The sequence below is a fragment of the Tupaia chinensis genome, unplaced genomic scaffold (assembly GCF_000334495.1).
Source record: "Tupaia chinensis unplaced genomic scaffold, TupChi_1.0 Scaffold000387_1, whole genome shotgun sequence".
In the NCBI taxonomy this organism is placed as follows: domain Eukaryota; kingdom Metazoa; phylum Chordata; class Mammalia; order Scandentia; family Tupaiidae; genus Tupaia; species Tupaia belangeri.
The window spans coordinates 1,976,438-1,991,769 of record NW_006159889.1 but is presented as its reverse complement, the minus strand read 5'-3'; the positions used below and the strand labels follow the sequence as shown (position 1 = coordinate 1,991,769).

Genomic DNA, 15,332 nt, shown 5'->3' with positions numbered 1-15,332 from the left:
GAATCGATGTCATCAACTTGTAATGTTGGGATTACATCTCTGATCATTATCAGATAAAAACTGTCGAGGAAATGTCTGGCATGCCCCAGGTGCGTTGGCTATAGAGTCGTGCCAACTTAGTGCAGATGGAGGCTCCTTTCAGAAGGCTGGACTGTTGGGGCCAATATGTTGAGATTCTGGGCTGTCTGGGCAATATGGGAAGATAAATACTTAAGTGAGATCCTTTCTGCTCTGACTTCTCAGAGGGTCTTCTTCAGAAGGTCCCTTTTGCATCCTTAACAGCTCAGATGAATATGCCACTGTGTAGACTCCTTGTTAAAACAGCTTCTGATGCTGCTGAGGTAGGTCCCTGCAAAGTCCTTTTTTGAGACTGGCACTTGAAAGTCTCTCTTGTTGGTCTTGGGGAGAAGACTGAGCTGATAAGCCAGCAATGCCAAGGCATTTCGGGGATCTACATGTTTTGTTTTGTTTTTGTTTTTGTTTTTGGCATGGAGCTGAGGCTATTTCTTCCTCTCTGGGAGATGACCCTTAGTTGAGCACTTGGGTTGATTATGTTTCCCTGTGGATGAGGAAGCCAGCGACAGGCAAATTTGGATACTGAACTGCAGTGAGGAAACGCAAAAGCCAAGTTTTTCAGAGATGACTTGGTGCTGGTCAGGGTGGGAGCTGAAGCATGTTCCATTTTATAATAAATACTAATGAAATTTTGGATCTATAAAAACATTTCAGATATCTAAAACAAACCGTGTGCTTGTAAAAAAAGTGAAAAGAGATCAACTTTAAATCATAAATTCTTGGTAATAGAGGTTTTTTTTTCTATTTATGTCTGATAGATATTTTTGTTTCCAGAGGAATGTCAACTCTAAATTTCATAATGTATCATGGGCTTAAGAAAATTGAATTTAATAAAAGCCAAAGATGAATGGCATCCTTAAAGGTCCCAACACTTGTCTTTATTAGCAGGACAAACTGCAGGTCTCCAAACACTGCTTCTCTCCAAATGAAAGTTTAAATGAAAAGTACAGTTGTGTCACAGGTTAAATTTCATTGTGGGCCCAGCTAACATTGTTAGTGAGGAGCTGGCTGTATTTGTTTCCTTGGACACTAGGGCAGCCAAACTTACCAGGGCTGTAGAGCCCTTTTTGTTGGGGATTTATGTCTGCATTTAGTGGTGGAGGAAGGATATTTCAGAAGTTCAAGTCACATGAGTGGGGCTCAGATGGGCTACACCTTAGAGTTGGTGCTTGGAAATCTGGGATGTCTGATTTTTCAGGGGGACCAGTGTGTGTTTTGTTTGTATGCGTCAATTTTGTTTTTCGGAGCAAAATCCCCCTCTACTGGACCTGTTTTGTAATGCTTTGTGGGGAGCAGGAGACTCAGGAAATTGACTTTTCACATTGGGAGGAGCAGTGTTAAGCAGCAGGTAGCCTCCTTTCATGGCCCTCTGCCTCAGCCTCGCAGCTGTTTTGTCCTTCCTTTCTCTGGCAATAAGCTTCTATCAGCTTTCCATCTTTGGGGCTCAGCCCAGGAAGACCAGGCAGCCAGAACCTTTGAATGTCTCTGGCATGAAGTCTGGCTGCTTTGATTTGGTATTCAGTCCTGCTGTTAAGTGTTGGACAGAAATAGATGTGTTAACAACAAGCCCAATATTAGTGAGTATGTTTTAGGGGGAGGATACCTGGGTTCCTTAGGACCTCAAGGAGATTGACTATTTCTCCTTGTCTTCCCACCCATTCATTTCCTAAGTATCGGCAGATGTCATCAGTCTCTGTGCTGCTTCTCCAGGCTGTCTCTGGAGAGAACCAGTTTGCCTTCATTTCAGCGATACTGGAAAGGTCCTCTTCAGAACAGGGAATCTGGGGCAGGGAGGCCACTAGACTGACTGTTGGGGCCACGGGGTGGGCAAAGCCCCCTTTCCCTTACTGCAGTGGAGGCCTTTTCCACATGCTAATTTTACTCAGAGGGTTTTGCTTTTATTTATTTTTTTTATTATTTCCTATTTGTCTCTTCCAGATGTTTTCAGGGCAGTTTTTTTGTGTTGTAAACTAATTCCATTCATGTTTTAAAAATTTATGAAAGCGCTAATAAAAATGTCAAAGTGGTAAAAATGTTAGCTTTTCCTCTGCTTTGATTAAATTTTGCAAACTGTTTTTGAATATTAAAAAGCAATAATTTTTTTTATTCTCTCTCCTTGTTTTCTGTCTTCTCTCGGCGCACTTGTGCTCTCTCCTGCCCTCTCCCCCCTCTGGTGCGTTCCTCCCTTCCTAGGAGCGATGTATGAGGTGTGCTGCACGGCCAGCGTTCTGCAAGCCTGTTTGCACACCAGGACCTTGGTGCTGTGCATCTCTATTAAATAACGGAGACAAATTAATCTTAGAGACACCAAACAAATTGTCACTCCTCCTCCTTCTCTTCTATTACGTTCCATGGGCTGGGAAGGGCTGGCTAAACGATTGGGTAGGGGGAGGTGGGAGGGGGGAAGGATATATGCCTGAAGGAAAGGTGGGAGACACTAGCTCTTATTATTCCTATTCCATTTTTTCCTTCTCTTTGGTATCCCCTTTGGCTTTATTTATTATTTATCTTTTTTTCTTTTTTCTTTCTTTCTTTTTTTTTTTTTTTCTTTTTTTCTTTTTTCTTTCTTTCTTTCTTTCTTTCTTTCTTTCTTTCTTTCTTTCTTTCTTTCTTTCTTTCTTTCTTTCTTTCTTTCTTTCTTTCTTTCTTTCTTTCTTTCTTTCTTTCTTTCTTTCTTTCTTTCTTTCTTTCTTTCTTTCTTTCTTTCTTTCTTTCTTTCTTTCTTTCTTTCTTTCTTTCTTTCTTTCTTTCTTTCTTTCTTTCTTTCTTTCTTTCTTTCTTTCTTTCTTTCTTTCTTTCTTTCTTTCTTTCTTTCTTTCTTTCTTTCTTTCTTTCTTTCTTTCTTTCTTTCTTTCTTTCTTTCTTTCTTTCTTTTTTTTTTTTTTAATAAAAACCAATGAAGAAACTCACCAGCTCTGTTTGAACTTCATATGAGGAAATATATGTATTGGCCAAATGGCTGGTGTCTAGATGGCTGGAGATCCAGACCCATTCCAGGACAGGGATATGGGCAAGGGGAAGAAGGGTTAACTTTTAGGAACTCAAACGAACAGGTCTCTTCTATTGATAGAACATCAGTTAGGGAAAACTGGCTATATTTTTGGATTATACTGCTGTGTTCTTTTCCCTTTCCAAAACAGTGGGGTTTGGGCTGTGTCTAGCCCTGGAACCTGAGTGTACTAGCAGTGGCAGGTTAGGATTGTAGCTCAGGAGCCATTGGGTTTAACACACTCATCCTTTCTTGACTTGGAGTTATTGTTTGAAATGGTTGGTTAAAATAACTTTTTCTACCTTTTCTGCATCTTTGGCATTCCAGGAAATCATTGAATTCCCCATCCTGAAGTTAAATGGCCGGACCATGGAGATTGAGTCTACCTTTCACATGTATGTCCAACCTGTAGTCCATCCGCAGCTTACCCCCTTCTGTACAGAGGTAAGGACCCAAGAGGTGAGCAGCAAGGGCTGCTGGGAGAGGAGCTTTGGATCACTGGTGCTCTATTCAGTCCACTTGGGGAAAGCTTAAGTCTTACGAGCAGATGCACACTGGCCCTGGCAATTGGCTTTTTATATCTGCCATTCCACTTGGAGCACTGCATTCATTGCATTTCACCAGAATTGTCCCTTCCTTGTCATCCTCATCCTTCCTGGTGTGGAGCAGGATGGTGTTTTTGAGGCACTTCCCTTTCCCTTAGGGCCCTTTGGCAAAAGGTGAAAATTTTAGACTCTCTCAAGGAAAGATTTTGCACAGGCTTTCTTAGAGTTCTAGAGATGTTACTCTGCCCGTTGATAAAGTGGCCCTGCGTGAAGCCTAGATTGAGTCTGAGTGAAATACATTCTGTCACCAAGGAAAGAGAACGGCAATCTGAGTGGAGCCTGCAGATGGGCTGGCCAAGGTGAGATGTCCTTATCCTAGGCTGGTGCTGAACTTGGCACCTTGCCAGCAGGCTGGTATTAACCCCATTTTGTAGATTGTAAAACTGGGACTGAGATTTAATGCTTGCTGGAAGATCAAAAGAGCAATTGGTAGAGTGGTGGAACCCCGGAGAGTTCTGGCTCTCAGGACTGTTGGGAGAGGGGCCTTTTGTGACTGTTTTCCCTGAGCTATGTGTCATGCCCTCTGTGGTAGCCAACACACCGTGGTGGGATCACAGGCCAAGACTGTGCAGTAGCAGAGATTGGGAAACATGGGTGTTCCTGGAATCTTTTAAGAATTTGGGGCTGAGGTACATTTGAGCCTTCATTTAGAGACCTGCCTTTTATATGTGTGTCAAAAGGAGGAAAGATGTTCTTGAGTAATTCCAAAACAATCTCTTGGTTCGGTGGAGGCTGGGGAAGGACCTGCCTGACACTGGTGTGAGGGTTCAGTGGGCATGAGGCTGGCTTAACCCAGATATGAGGGCTGCTCCTGGACTAGTCAGTGTTGCCACCCGACCCAGGAGGGCCTTTTCTTGTAGGCATCCATCTGCCAAGGTATTTACTCTTAGCCTTTTGTTCCATCAGATGCGAAAATTCCTGTTCCTTCCAGTTTTACCCCTTTCCTCTGGGAATTACCTCTACCACCAGGGGGTGCTAGAGGTAATTCTGCCCCTTGTGAAAATCACCTGTTTTTGTTGTTAGTTTTGCTATAGGGCACTTGTGCTCCCTGGAGAGAGCCAGAGGTGGGGGCTGGGAGGAATGTGAAAAAGCAACCCGGAGGAGATAGCCATGCCACAGTCCTTTCTCTGTTCTTCTCTACATATTTTGGGCATGTATACACACATGTCTGGCTTGTTTTTCAAGCCACTGGGTCAAGGACTTGAACCTCACAGTTGACCACTTGGGATCCAGCTGCATTAACCACCATGCCACTGGCTGACCCCAAAATCACTATTTTAATGATGAATAAAATCCTCAGTGCTGGACGACAAGGAGGAGGATTATGCCTTGAGTGAGTCTTTCACCATTACTGCTCTGTGCACTGGATGTGCTGTCAGCCTTCTTGTGATCCTTCCATAATTCCAGTCATCAGTCTCCCTGAAGACTTGGTTCCAGCAGAGACAGGATGGAATGTATTTCATGCTTCCCCAAACTCTTTTTCTGTGACCCGTAGAATCTGCTCCACTCTATCGGGTCTCTGTTCTAGCAGCTGGTCCTTGGCGTCGTCCCTGACCACGTACAGTCTTTTGTCATGATGGTGGTGAAAAAACTAGAAAAATAGCCATTTTGCTAAATGCCAGTAAAGGGCTTTGTGTTGCACCTGTACTTATAAAGAGTGAGATTTATTGGTCTCTTTGTCCGAGAAGAAAGAGTGGGTCTGATTATCAGATTGCACACCAGAGACAAGTGCTTATGTAATCAACAAACTGTCTTGGTGTCAGAATACGATTGTGTTGGAGATAAACTGTGAAGGAAAAAGTGCTAGATACTGACGTGCTATTGGCACTGAGTTCCTTGAGCTGCATCCCATAGTTGCTGGTGTTTATGTTGAGGCCAGCTCGCTCCTGGACAAAGCCTTTGTGTGGTAGGGGATCTCAGTAACCAGCCCTGTTATCAGTTAGGGTCAAAAGCCTCTTGCCTGGTGGTTTCTGAGTCTAGAGAAGTGGGAGTTAATCTGTAATCCCTCAGTGAAAGGAGCCACAGAGCACACATTAATTCTTCCTCTCACCTCTCCTGCTTTAAGTAGTTAAGATCCCTGAGCTCTAGCCTATGAGCCCTGGTTCTCTGCCTGATAATGCTTGGCATTGCTCTAGTACCTGTCACTGTGAGAGTGTGAAAGCTTTCTACAAACACTTGTTAACAGAAGTGGGAATAGGCTCAAACTGTAGCATGAAGGATTTCAGTTAGGTCTAAAGTAGAGCTTCCTAGTAGTCATTTTATAAAGTTGTCTTTCTTCCCTACAGCTTCCTATGTAAGTCTTACAGGTGCCTCGCAGGTTGTCAGCATCAGGTATAGGGACCAACCAACTTCTTTTTTAAAATTTTTTTGAGAGCGCATGCGCTTGCCAGAAAGACAGAGAGAGACAGAGAGACAGAAAGCGACAAATCACCCCCCAGGGAGACGGCCATGCTGCAATCCCTTTTCCTCCATTCTCCTCTCAGGATCTTGGGCATGCACGCACATGTGCCCGGCATGAGTTTAAGCCACCAGGTCCAGGACTCGAACCGCGGTCAACTACATGGGAGTCCAGCGATGTAGCCATTACACTATATGCTGGTCCCTGGGACCAACTTTCTTAATTTCACCCCTTCATACAGTGCCTTGGCAGAGCTGATAAGAGGTAGTCTGTCTTTGGAGAGATTAATACAGGTGTGTGAGGCCTCCCCCTAGAAGTCACATCTAATTGAGCCAATAGCTCAAGCCTCTGCACGTGGAGGTTGAGTTCAAATCCTTTTAGGAACTGTAAACAAGGCTGTAAGCCAGCTTTGTTGGGCCAAAAGTGAAAATGCTTGATTTCTGGAAGGCATGGAGAGAGAGGGAGTTGACCTCGCTAGAGTCCTGCCAGCCTGATGATTCTGACTGGAGGAGCCAGCACTCGAGTGGAGTGTGTGAAAGTCCTAGGATGCTGGAGCTTCCCACCCCCACCTCGAGCCCCAGATGCCAGCCAAGTCTTCAGTGAGGGATCCTGCAGCAGGACACTTCAGCAGCACCCTGGTTTTCCTTTTTGTTTCTTTTCTTTCTTTCTTTTTTGTATAGGATGTGTGTACTGGCCAGAGACAGAATGAGAAAGCACTCCCCCAGAGGGATAGCCATGTCACAGTCCCTTCTCATCCTTCCTCCTGTCTGAATTTTGGACTTACATGCACACACACACCCAGTGTGATTCCCACGCTGCTGGGTCCAGGACTCAAACTGTATAGTCGGCCATGTGGAATCCAGCTGCTTTAACTTCTGCACCACCTACTGGCTCTGGTTTTCCTTTTTGGTGTAGTGGTTTTCATGCCCTGCATCATAGCTTTTCCTGGGACTCAAGATAGGTGCTTATAGGGTGACACAGGTGCTGACCTAAACCCCTTCTCCAGGGAAGGAAGAATCTTGACAAGAATGCCGTTGGTTTCCTGTGTGAGTGAGCCGCTCCTGAAGCCCTTTGGAGTTCAGCTCATCTGAGTGACCCTTGATGGGAGTCTAGGGAAAGGAGTGGACCTAACCTTGTCCCAGGACTCAGACCAGACCCAAGACTGACCTTAGACCTTGGTGCTTTCTGAGAAGTGAGAGTGCTTCCAGGTCCTCTTTTTCAGGATAGTCCTCCCCTTAAGCCCCATCTTTAAGCTTGAGGATGTACGAGAGCCCTAGAAAGACCAGCAGGAGAGTAGCTAGGCCAGAATGGGCAGCAGTGGGGACGTGGATGTCAATCTGTAGTCTAGATGATGGACGTGGAACTTTGAACAAACCTGTTCACTCTCCCTGAGCCTTGCCTGCCTGAGAGGAAACACAGGCCACAGCCTGCTCAGTGTGTGGCTCTGGAGGATATACAGGCTCTGGCTACTAGCTGGGAATAGGAGGGGTATGCTCCATGGGGGCTAGGTTTTTGTGTTTTTCTTCCCTGCTGCATCCCTAGTTCCTAGAAAAGGGCCCAGCACATAGGATGCTCTCTGTGAATGCAGTTGTTGAGCAGAAGCTGCTGACCCAGGTCACTTCCCCATCTGTACCCCGTCCCCAGCCCGGAGAACCGTCTCTTCCTCTCCTTGACTCAGGCCCTCCCTCTGCTGGGCAGTTCTTTGGTCTCCAAAGCAAGGAAAGGATGTGGAGGTGCCAGCCGGGTGGGCATGCTGTGGGTTAAAGCCTTGCGAAACAACAGTGTAGTTAATCTTTCTAATTTATTTTCCTTTTAGACCATGGGAAGTCTGTAGGCAGCAGCTGTTACCCAATTAAAATACAGATTAATATAAAAACAGTTTCTGGAATATAAAATAGAGTGGCTGTGTCCTTACACTTCCTTAAAATACCACCTAATAATGACTTGATGAACTACAGAAACCCACCTAGAGGAACTCAGCGTTCTTAAAATGAAAATTTCTTCCCTAAAAGGTGTGTATTATCATTCCATGTAAGTCGCTATGAGAAAATAACCTTCCCTCTTAGAGCCAGCGGTTTCTGAGTTGGGTATTTGGTATTCATTAAACGTAATTATAGTTTAATTGGAGTTTAATCCCTCCCCCCACACTTAAAAAAAGTTTCCAAGCAAGCCTGAGATGTGCTCTCTCAGGAAGTGGCCAGAGCACGCTGGGCATGGTGCTTTCCAGCTGGTGCCAGTATATGGGGGCCTCACACCCCAGATCCTGGGAGGCAGCCTGCCCCTGTCTGTGCTCGAGGATGTTTTTACTGTAAACTTGTTTTACTTGTTTGAACCCAGGCCTGACCTGTGTGGAGCATAGGCCTTGGGTCTGGCATTCTGTAGACCAGGTCCTGGACATTAGGCCTTCCTGTCTTAGCTTCCCCTTGGTTAAAGGTGACTCGGTTTCCTGCTCGGCTGGTTGGCATTGAGGAACCAAGTGTGCAGGATGAAGGGCTGATGCCTGTGGGGCTTCGCTGATGTTAGGGAGAGTGCAGCCAGGGAAATGCTGGGCGTTGAGGCTCAGAATAGCGGTGCACTTGAAGCCTAGTGCGCCTGTCCTGCGTGAGTGTGCCCCACATGTTAGAGGGACTTTTGTGAACCATGGAGTTGAATCAATCTTAGACTATAATTTGTGGGAGGTTATTGAGCTAACCAAATGTAGAAGACATATACAATCAGATTTTTTTGCCAAATGACATCTGAACCAGGAATGAACATACTCTGTGGTCAGTATGTATATGTGTACCCTCATCTCAGGGCAAGATTTTGTGGGGGAAGCTGTCATTGTCCCCTGGCACTTTATTTCTGAGGCTACTAGTTAGGTTGTGAATCTAAAGCAGTGCTAGGTCAGAGTCTTTTTCAGGAGAAGGAGAGAAACAGAAAGGACAGGACCCGGTTCACCTCAAAGCCCCTGCACCCTCTTTCCTATCCATCGGCTGTTACTCTTTTCTTTCAGCTCACCGGGATTATTCAAGCCATGGTGGATGGTCAGCCAAGCCTGCAGCAAGTGCTGGAGGTAGGTTGAGTGACCTTTAATTCCTGACCTCTGACCCTTTCCTGCTGCCATTCTCTCCCTCCCCTCCTGAGAATGTAGCCGTGTAATTTGACTATGATTATGGCTTGATTAGAATAACATTTGCTGTCACATCAGTGACATGCTGTTGAGAGTATTGAACCATTGATCTGTCATCTCCAGCTGTTCCCGTCAGGGTTACTGACAAGATGTCCGAGTGCTGCCAGGAGTCAGGCAGGGGGACCCCCACCCCTTCTCGGCCCAGGTTCCATGCTGGCCAGCTCAGGACCAGCCCGTGCCGGGTGGGCTGGGCAATAGAGGAACTGAGCAGTGGCACTGCGGGACTAGCCCCAGGGACTGGAGGTGTTTTTGTTTAGCTTCAGTGTTGGCTTCTTGTGGCATGTGAGCACTTCATTAACTCACCCAGAACTCCCCATCGATGGCTTTTGTTTGCTGTCAGCTCCTCTAGGAGCTGCGGCTGGGCTTGCCTGCCCCACTGCAGCTTGCCGCTGGATGCATTGTGCCTGTCAGGGGTGCAGAGGCTGCACTGGGTAATGATTCCTAATCAGAATAATTACAACAATTGCCTATGTGAGGGAAATCAAATTAAAGACTTTAGAACCCTTGGCAGAGACCACACTTCTAGGATGTTCTCCTCGGGGAGCTGGAAAAGGTTAAGATGCTGCTTCTTGTGCTCTAGCCTGAGGGAGTAAGGAAGGACAGTGCTTGGTCTCAGCTTGTCCCCCCACCCCCTCTGGCCTGGGAATTTCAACTGGCCAGCCTTCTCTGTAGAGGGATGAGAGAAGAGAAGAAGCCTGTGGATCTCATTAGGTGCTTTATTTATCTTTAAGACCAATAAACTCAAAGCTTAGACCTTATCAAAGCACAGGAGAAAGCAGAGCATCTGGGGGAGTAGCAGGGCCTCTGCCTTGGAGTAGGCAGCCTTGGGTAGTCGGGTAGTGTCAAGGAGAGGGGGCAGGAGACCTTCATTCAGACAAGAGATCCTGTTCTGTGGTGAGGAGAGATGCAGACTGAATTTCTAGGGCTCCTCAGGAAGCTCCTTTCTGCTACTTTTACGTACTGTGTTGGTGAGGAGGGGAGATTTCTGGCATTAACCTGACTAAGGAGTTTCTGTCAGGACAAGGAGATCAGACTGGGCTCTGCTTTGTGCCACTCCCCTTGCATTGGTTGGTGAGCTAATTTTGTGTCCCACCCAAGACCCTGAGCAGGCAGCTGACTAGATGTGTGTCTAATTCTTTTGCTTTAAGTAGAGCTCAGGGTCGGCCCCTTTAGACCTGCAAGCTCAGCTGATTGGGGTTGTCTTGGTGGTTCCTCCAACCTTTTATGCATTCAAGCAGAGAGGGAAGGAAAAGGACAGGCCTGATTCCAAATGTAATATCACTTCCCTGGGTGGGCAGATAATAAAAGCTCCTCACTAAATAATCTGAATAAGTGGATAGATTGGATCCCAATCTTCCAAGGACCCTGGTGAGCGTTACTGCTTCTCAAAGTGAAGGTCTGGTCTTGCAGCATGTGGCTTTCTGACCATCCCCTCTGTCCTGCTCTCTTTGTCCACTGTACAGGAGTGGGGAGCATGGGGAAGGGGCAACAGAGGCAAGGGTGTAAGGCCAGAGTGAGGTTATGCTGATTTAGGGAGCCCCAGGGTTGCCTTACCTCTTTTCTTGAGCAAAGTCTGCCTAATTTTCTTTAGGTGACTCTGGGGAAGGAATTTGGGTGTGTGTATGCAGGTGTATGTTGTGTGTATGTTTGTGTGTATGCACACATGCATGTCTGTACACACAGACATGCATGTATAAGGGGGTAGGCCAAGGCGACTAGAGAAACAGAGCAGTCAGTGGGGGAAGGTCCAGAATTTAGCTGCACAGGAGACTTGGGAGCTGAGGCGGACTCTCTGATACGTAGACATAAGGGTTTGGAGAACACATGGTCTGGCACTAGGGAGAAACTCTGGCATTCTGGGTGTCGGACAGCCGTGGGACTAAGTAGGCTTCTTGGCCTCAGTCAAGGACTGCATTAGCATGAGTCAGGCCTCCAGCATCTCAGAGGTATTCAGGGAGCAGCCTACACCTGCTAGACATAATCATCCTTAAAGCTGCCCTGAGTCTCTATTACCTTCTCAGCACACAAGCCCTTTGCAGTCTGACCTACCTAGTCCCCAGCCTTATTTCCTATCCCTCTCTTTTATATGCTATAGCCTTTGGTCACACTAAGCTTTCACCTACTCATTTTTTCAATCAGTCAGCAAATATTGTTGCTATTGAGTAGACACTGGCTTGGGTTAGGGAATAAGCAGTGAGTAATCGAGTCCTTGCCTTCATGGTGCTTACTGTCTGGTAAGAAGGCAGACATTAAGCGGATAAGCGATTCCCATGCACAGAACCACTGTGCCTGTGCCTTTGCCTCTGCCCTTCGTGTCCTTTTCTATGTCCCACCATGTCAAGCAAGCCCAGCCATCAACTTCCTCACGTGATTATCGTCTTTGTGAAGCCTTTGCTGACTCCTTTCCCCTATGAAGGGTAGAGCTAGTCGCTTCCTCCTCTTGGTCCTGCAGCACTCGGGCCACTTCTCCATCGCTGCGTCTGGGGTGCCCCTCCTCAGCCTGCTGTCTCTTCTGTGGTAGGCACCTAATACATTATCAGAACAGCTGCGGATTAGTCATCCCACCTCATTTTATAGATGAAGGAAACTGAGGTTCAGGGGGGTTAAATGACTTTTAAATGACTTCCTATCGGTGACACAGCCAGGATATGGAAGAGCCAAGGGTTGGAACCAGATGTATCTGACTTTCACTCCTGCATTTTAAACTAGTATTAGAGCCATAAACACAGCCCTCTGGCCTGAGGGGAAACAGTGGAGTGATCTGCAGCGCTCTTTCTCCATGCCTTGGTTCTTCTGAAAAATGGGCAGTGTTCTACGAATTCTCAATGATAATTCTCTCATCACATACTGACCTCAGTATTTATACCTCCAGTGTGAGTGCAAATAATAACACTTACCAAAGGAACGGAGGAAAGAAAGACTGCAAGTGTATTCAGGAGCAGTTTCTTTCCCTGTGTAGGAACTGAGCTCAGCCTTCAAAATATTCTGCTGAATTTGAATCCTTAACCAGGAAATGGAAAAATATGAAGTTAGGGGCCAGATTATGGCAGGAAGTGTTCTCCCAGGTATCTGGACAGGGCTCCAGCCCAGCTAAGGGGGTCTTTTCTGAAAGTGAAAATTTTCTTTACCTTCATTTGGTAAATAACTGAATTCATAAATTTTGTTAATAAACATTTGGTGGAAGGGTAAGATGAATGAATGAATATATGCATGCATGCATGCATGGAGCTGTGGATTGGAGTACCTGCTTGGGGCCTTGTGTTCTCATGGCCCAAGGAAGCCTGCATCTGTGCTAGGCCTTGTCTCTGGGGACCATTGAGAGGAGCAAACAGGTCAGAGCTAGGTATTCGGGCTCTGGGATAGACTGCCAGATGATGGAGGTGTAGAGGGGCTCCCCGACTACACACTTGGTGGGATCTTCCTGAAGGGATTGTCCTTCACGTACCTCCATAGTTCTGAGTCAAGGCTGAGAGCCCAGAGCAGAGCCATGGCTGGATAAGATTACAGTTTTCTCCTGCTCTGATTACAAGCAGCTTATCTGCGTTTCACTATTGTGGCTCTTCACAGGCTCAGGGGGAAAAAAAGGAAAATCTCATCTATTCTTGTGTACTTTTCAGAGGGTCGATGAGTGGATGGCGAAGGAAGGCCTCTTAGATCCAAACGTCAAGTCAATTTTTGTCACCTGTGGAGACTGGGACTTAAAAGTCATGTGAGTATGAGAAGAGCTGTTTTACTGGCAGGGCTTGGAATCTGTGGGACCAGGTCTTACCTTTCAGAGGCTTAAATGCCCACAGGGCAGCTGGGTCAGGGACTGGATCTTTGGGGCTACCGGGCTGGAAGAGGGCTGGAAAGCCTGCCATCTGTCTCTCTGGAGGGTGTGGAAAATCAAGGGCCCCACCAAGGCTGCTGTTGTTGAGGCTTTCCTGCCTTCACCAGGTCTCGCTGCTCACAGCAGCTCTTCCCATTGGTAGACCACGTGTTACTGCCCTTGAAATAATGAATTAAAAGAGAGTCTTGGGAAAAAAAATACTTTTTTCATTAAACACATAGTGTTTACTATTTTATTTTTTGGAGAGTTTTTTTTTTTTTTTTGTATAGGGCACGTGAGCTCACCAGAAAGACAGAGACAGAGAGAAAGAAAGCGAGAAATCACCCCCCACCCCCCCGGGGGGGTGGCCACGCCGCAGTCTCTTCTCCTTTTGGGATCTTGGGCACGCATGCACACGTGCCCGGCATGAGTTTAAGCTACCGGGTCTGGGACTCGAACCGCAGTGGACTGCATGGGAGTCCAGTGACATAGCCATTACGCTAACTGCTGGTCCCACATAGTGTTAATTATTCTAAGTACTATACATACAGTGACTCATTTATTAATCCTATAAAGTAGGTACTATTACTATTCTTACTTAATGGATGAGGAAGGAAATTAAGGCACAGAGAAGTTAAGTAACTTGCCCAAGGACACACAGAGCCAGGATTCAGATGCGAGCACCAGACTGCAGGGTTCTTGCTCTTGTGCTACCTCTTTATCAGGAATGCAAGACCCTGGTGACTCAACTGAGAGTCCAGTGGTAAATGAGAACGGTCTGCTTTTAGAAAACTGCCCAAGTCTCTAGCCTTTCTTCTTTTGTCCCCACTGCTTTTCTTCCTTTGTCTCCTAATCCTGCTTCAGTAGTAGAAGACAGAACTGGTTCCTTTGCTGGGCTGACACTTCTGCATCTCGTCTGGCCTTATGGATACCTGGCTTCAGACAGCCCCCAGGGAACTAAAGGGGGGTGGAGGTGGTGGGGGCACTGTTTGCTGAGGATTGATAGAATCGATACCTCTGTGTTCTTTGTGACTGAAGTCAGCAGCAGGCATTCTGCGTGTGCATGTGTGTGTGTGTTTGAGCTTTAACCGTAAAGTGGGGTGTTGGTGTGGATAGAGAGTAGTGGCTCCAAAGTGACATTTCTTACCAAATCAGGCAGTATCTTACCAAGGTCCCTTTTAGATTTTTGGATACTGGGCATTGAGGTGAAGTTATATGCCCAGATGGGTGTCAACTTCCTAGGTGAGGTTGGAGGAATACAAACCCCAGATCACATAAGCACACATCCCTTATCTGCCACACCCATTAGCTTGTGTACAAACACGGACTCACACCTCTACGTTCACTATAGAGGGTCTTCATAGTCCCAGATGACACGTATTTGTCAGGGAAATTATATAGGCTGGGACTGGAAGGAAATGTGAATCAGAGGAGAGGCCCATAGAGAAGGTAAGGAGGAGGAAGGCTCTTGTTTTTTCTTTTTTTTGTGCATGCACTCATCAGAAAGAAAACACCCCCTAGTGAGGCATGGTCACACCACAATCCTTTTTCCTCTGTTTCTCCATCCTAACAGTATTTTGAGCAGTGTACTTGCCTGGCATTTTTTAAAAGAATTATTTATTTATGTAATTCCATTTGTTGTTGTTATTATTATTATTATTATTATTATTTAAAATTTGACCAGAGAGAGAGAGAAAGGGAGAGCGAGAGAGCAAATTACCAAGTCCAGGACTTGAACCACAGTCGGCCATGTAGGAGTCCAGGATCTTTAACACCATGCCACTTTTTAAAAGTCTGGCCTTTTTTTTAAGTCTCCAGGGCCAGGTTTTAAACCATGGCCTGCACTGTGTGATCCAACTTCCTATCATGGTGCGTAACTGCTGAGTTACAAAACCAGAATAGAGGTTCTTATTTATGTTCCTGGGCAGGTTTGAGCCCTTGAAGCTGAGAAGGGTCTTCTGTGGAGCCCTGCAGCCCAGGAGAAGCCATTGAGGGTGAGGTAGGATTCAAGCTGATACCAAGTTCTGGGGCTCGTGTGGACCAAGAGGAAGGCCCTTTGGCTCAATCCAGAGGTCTGTTTCCTCCAGATAACCATGACAAAACTCCTATTGTTCCAGCGTTCCTCGCTTTCTAGTGCATTCATATTCCAAACAGTGCATTTCAGTCTTCTGCTAGAATTGTACATGGGCACACGGACAGTCCCGCACCACATAACAGCGTTCTGGTCAATATTGCCTGCATGTACAATGGCGGTTCCTAAGATTGCTCCATATAGTCTAGGTATT

General features: G+C 46.3%; 1 protein-coding gene across 9 annotated transcripts in view; it reads left to right on the top strand.

Annotated features, from left to right (window-relative positions):
* The window catches only part of ERI3 (ERI1 exoribonuclease family member 3), a 144,657-nt gene that overhangs the window by 32,484 nt on the left and 96,841 nt on the right, over nucleotides 1-15,332 (top strand). For 8 of the 9 annotated variants that reach the window (XM_006153778.3, XM_006153777.3, XM_014589880.1 and 5 more), the window contains 3 exons: nucleotides 3,392-3,508; nucleotides 9,063-9,122; nucleotides 12,857-12,948. In XM_006153778.3, the coding sequence (XP_006153840.1) occupies nucleotides 3,392-3,508; nucleotides 9,063-9,122; nucleotides 12,857-12,948 (269 nt within the window). The remainder of the gene's footprint in view (nucleotides 1-3,391; nucleotides 3,509-9,062; nucleotides 9,123-12,856; nucleotides 12,949-15,332) is intronic. The other variant, XM_014589877.2, reaches the window with a different exon arrangement.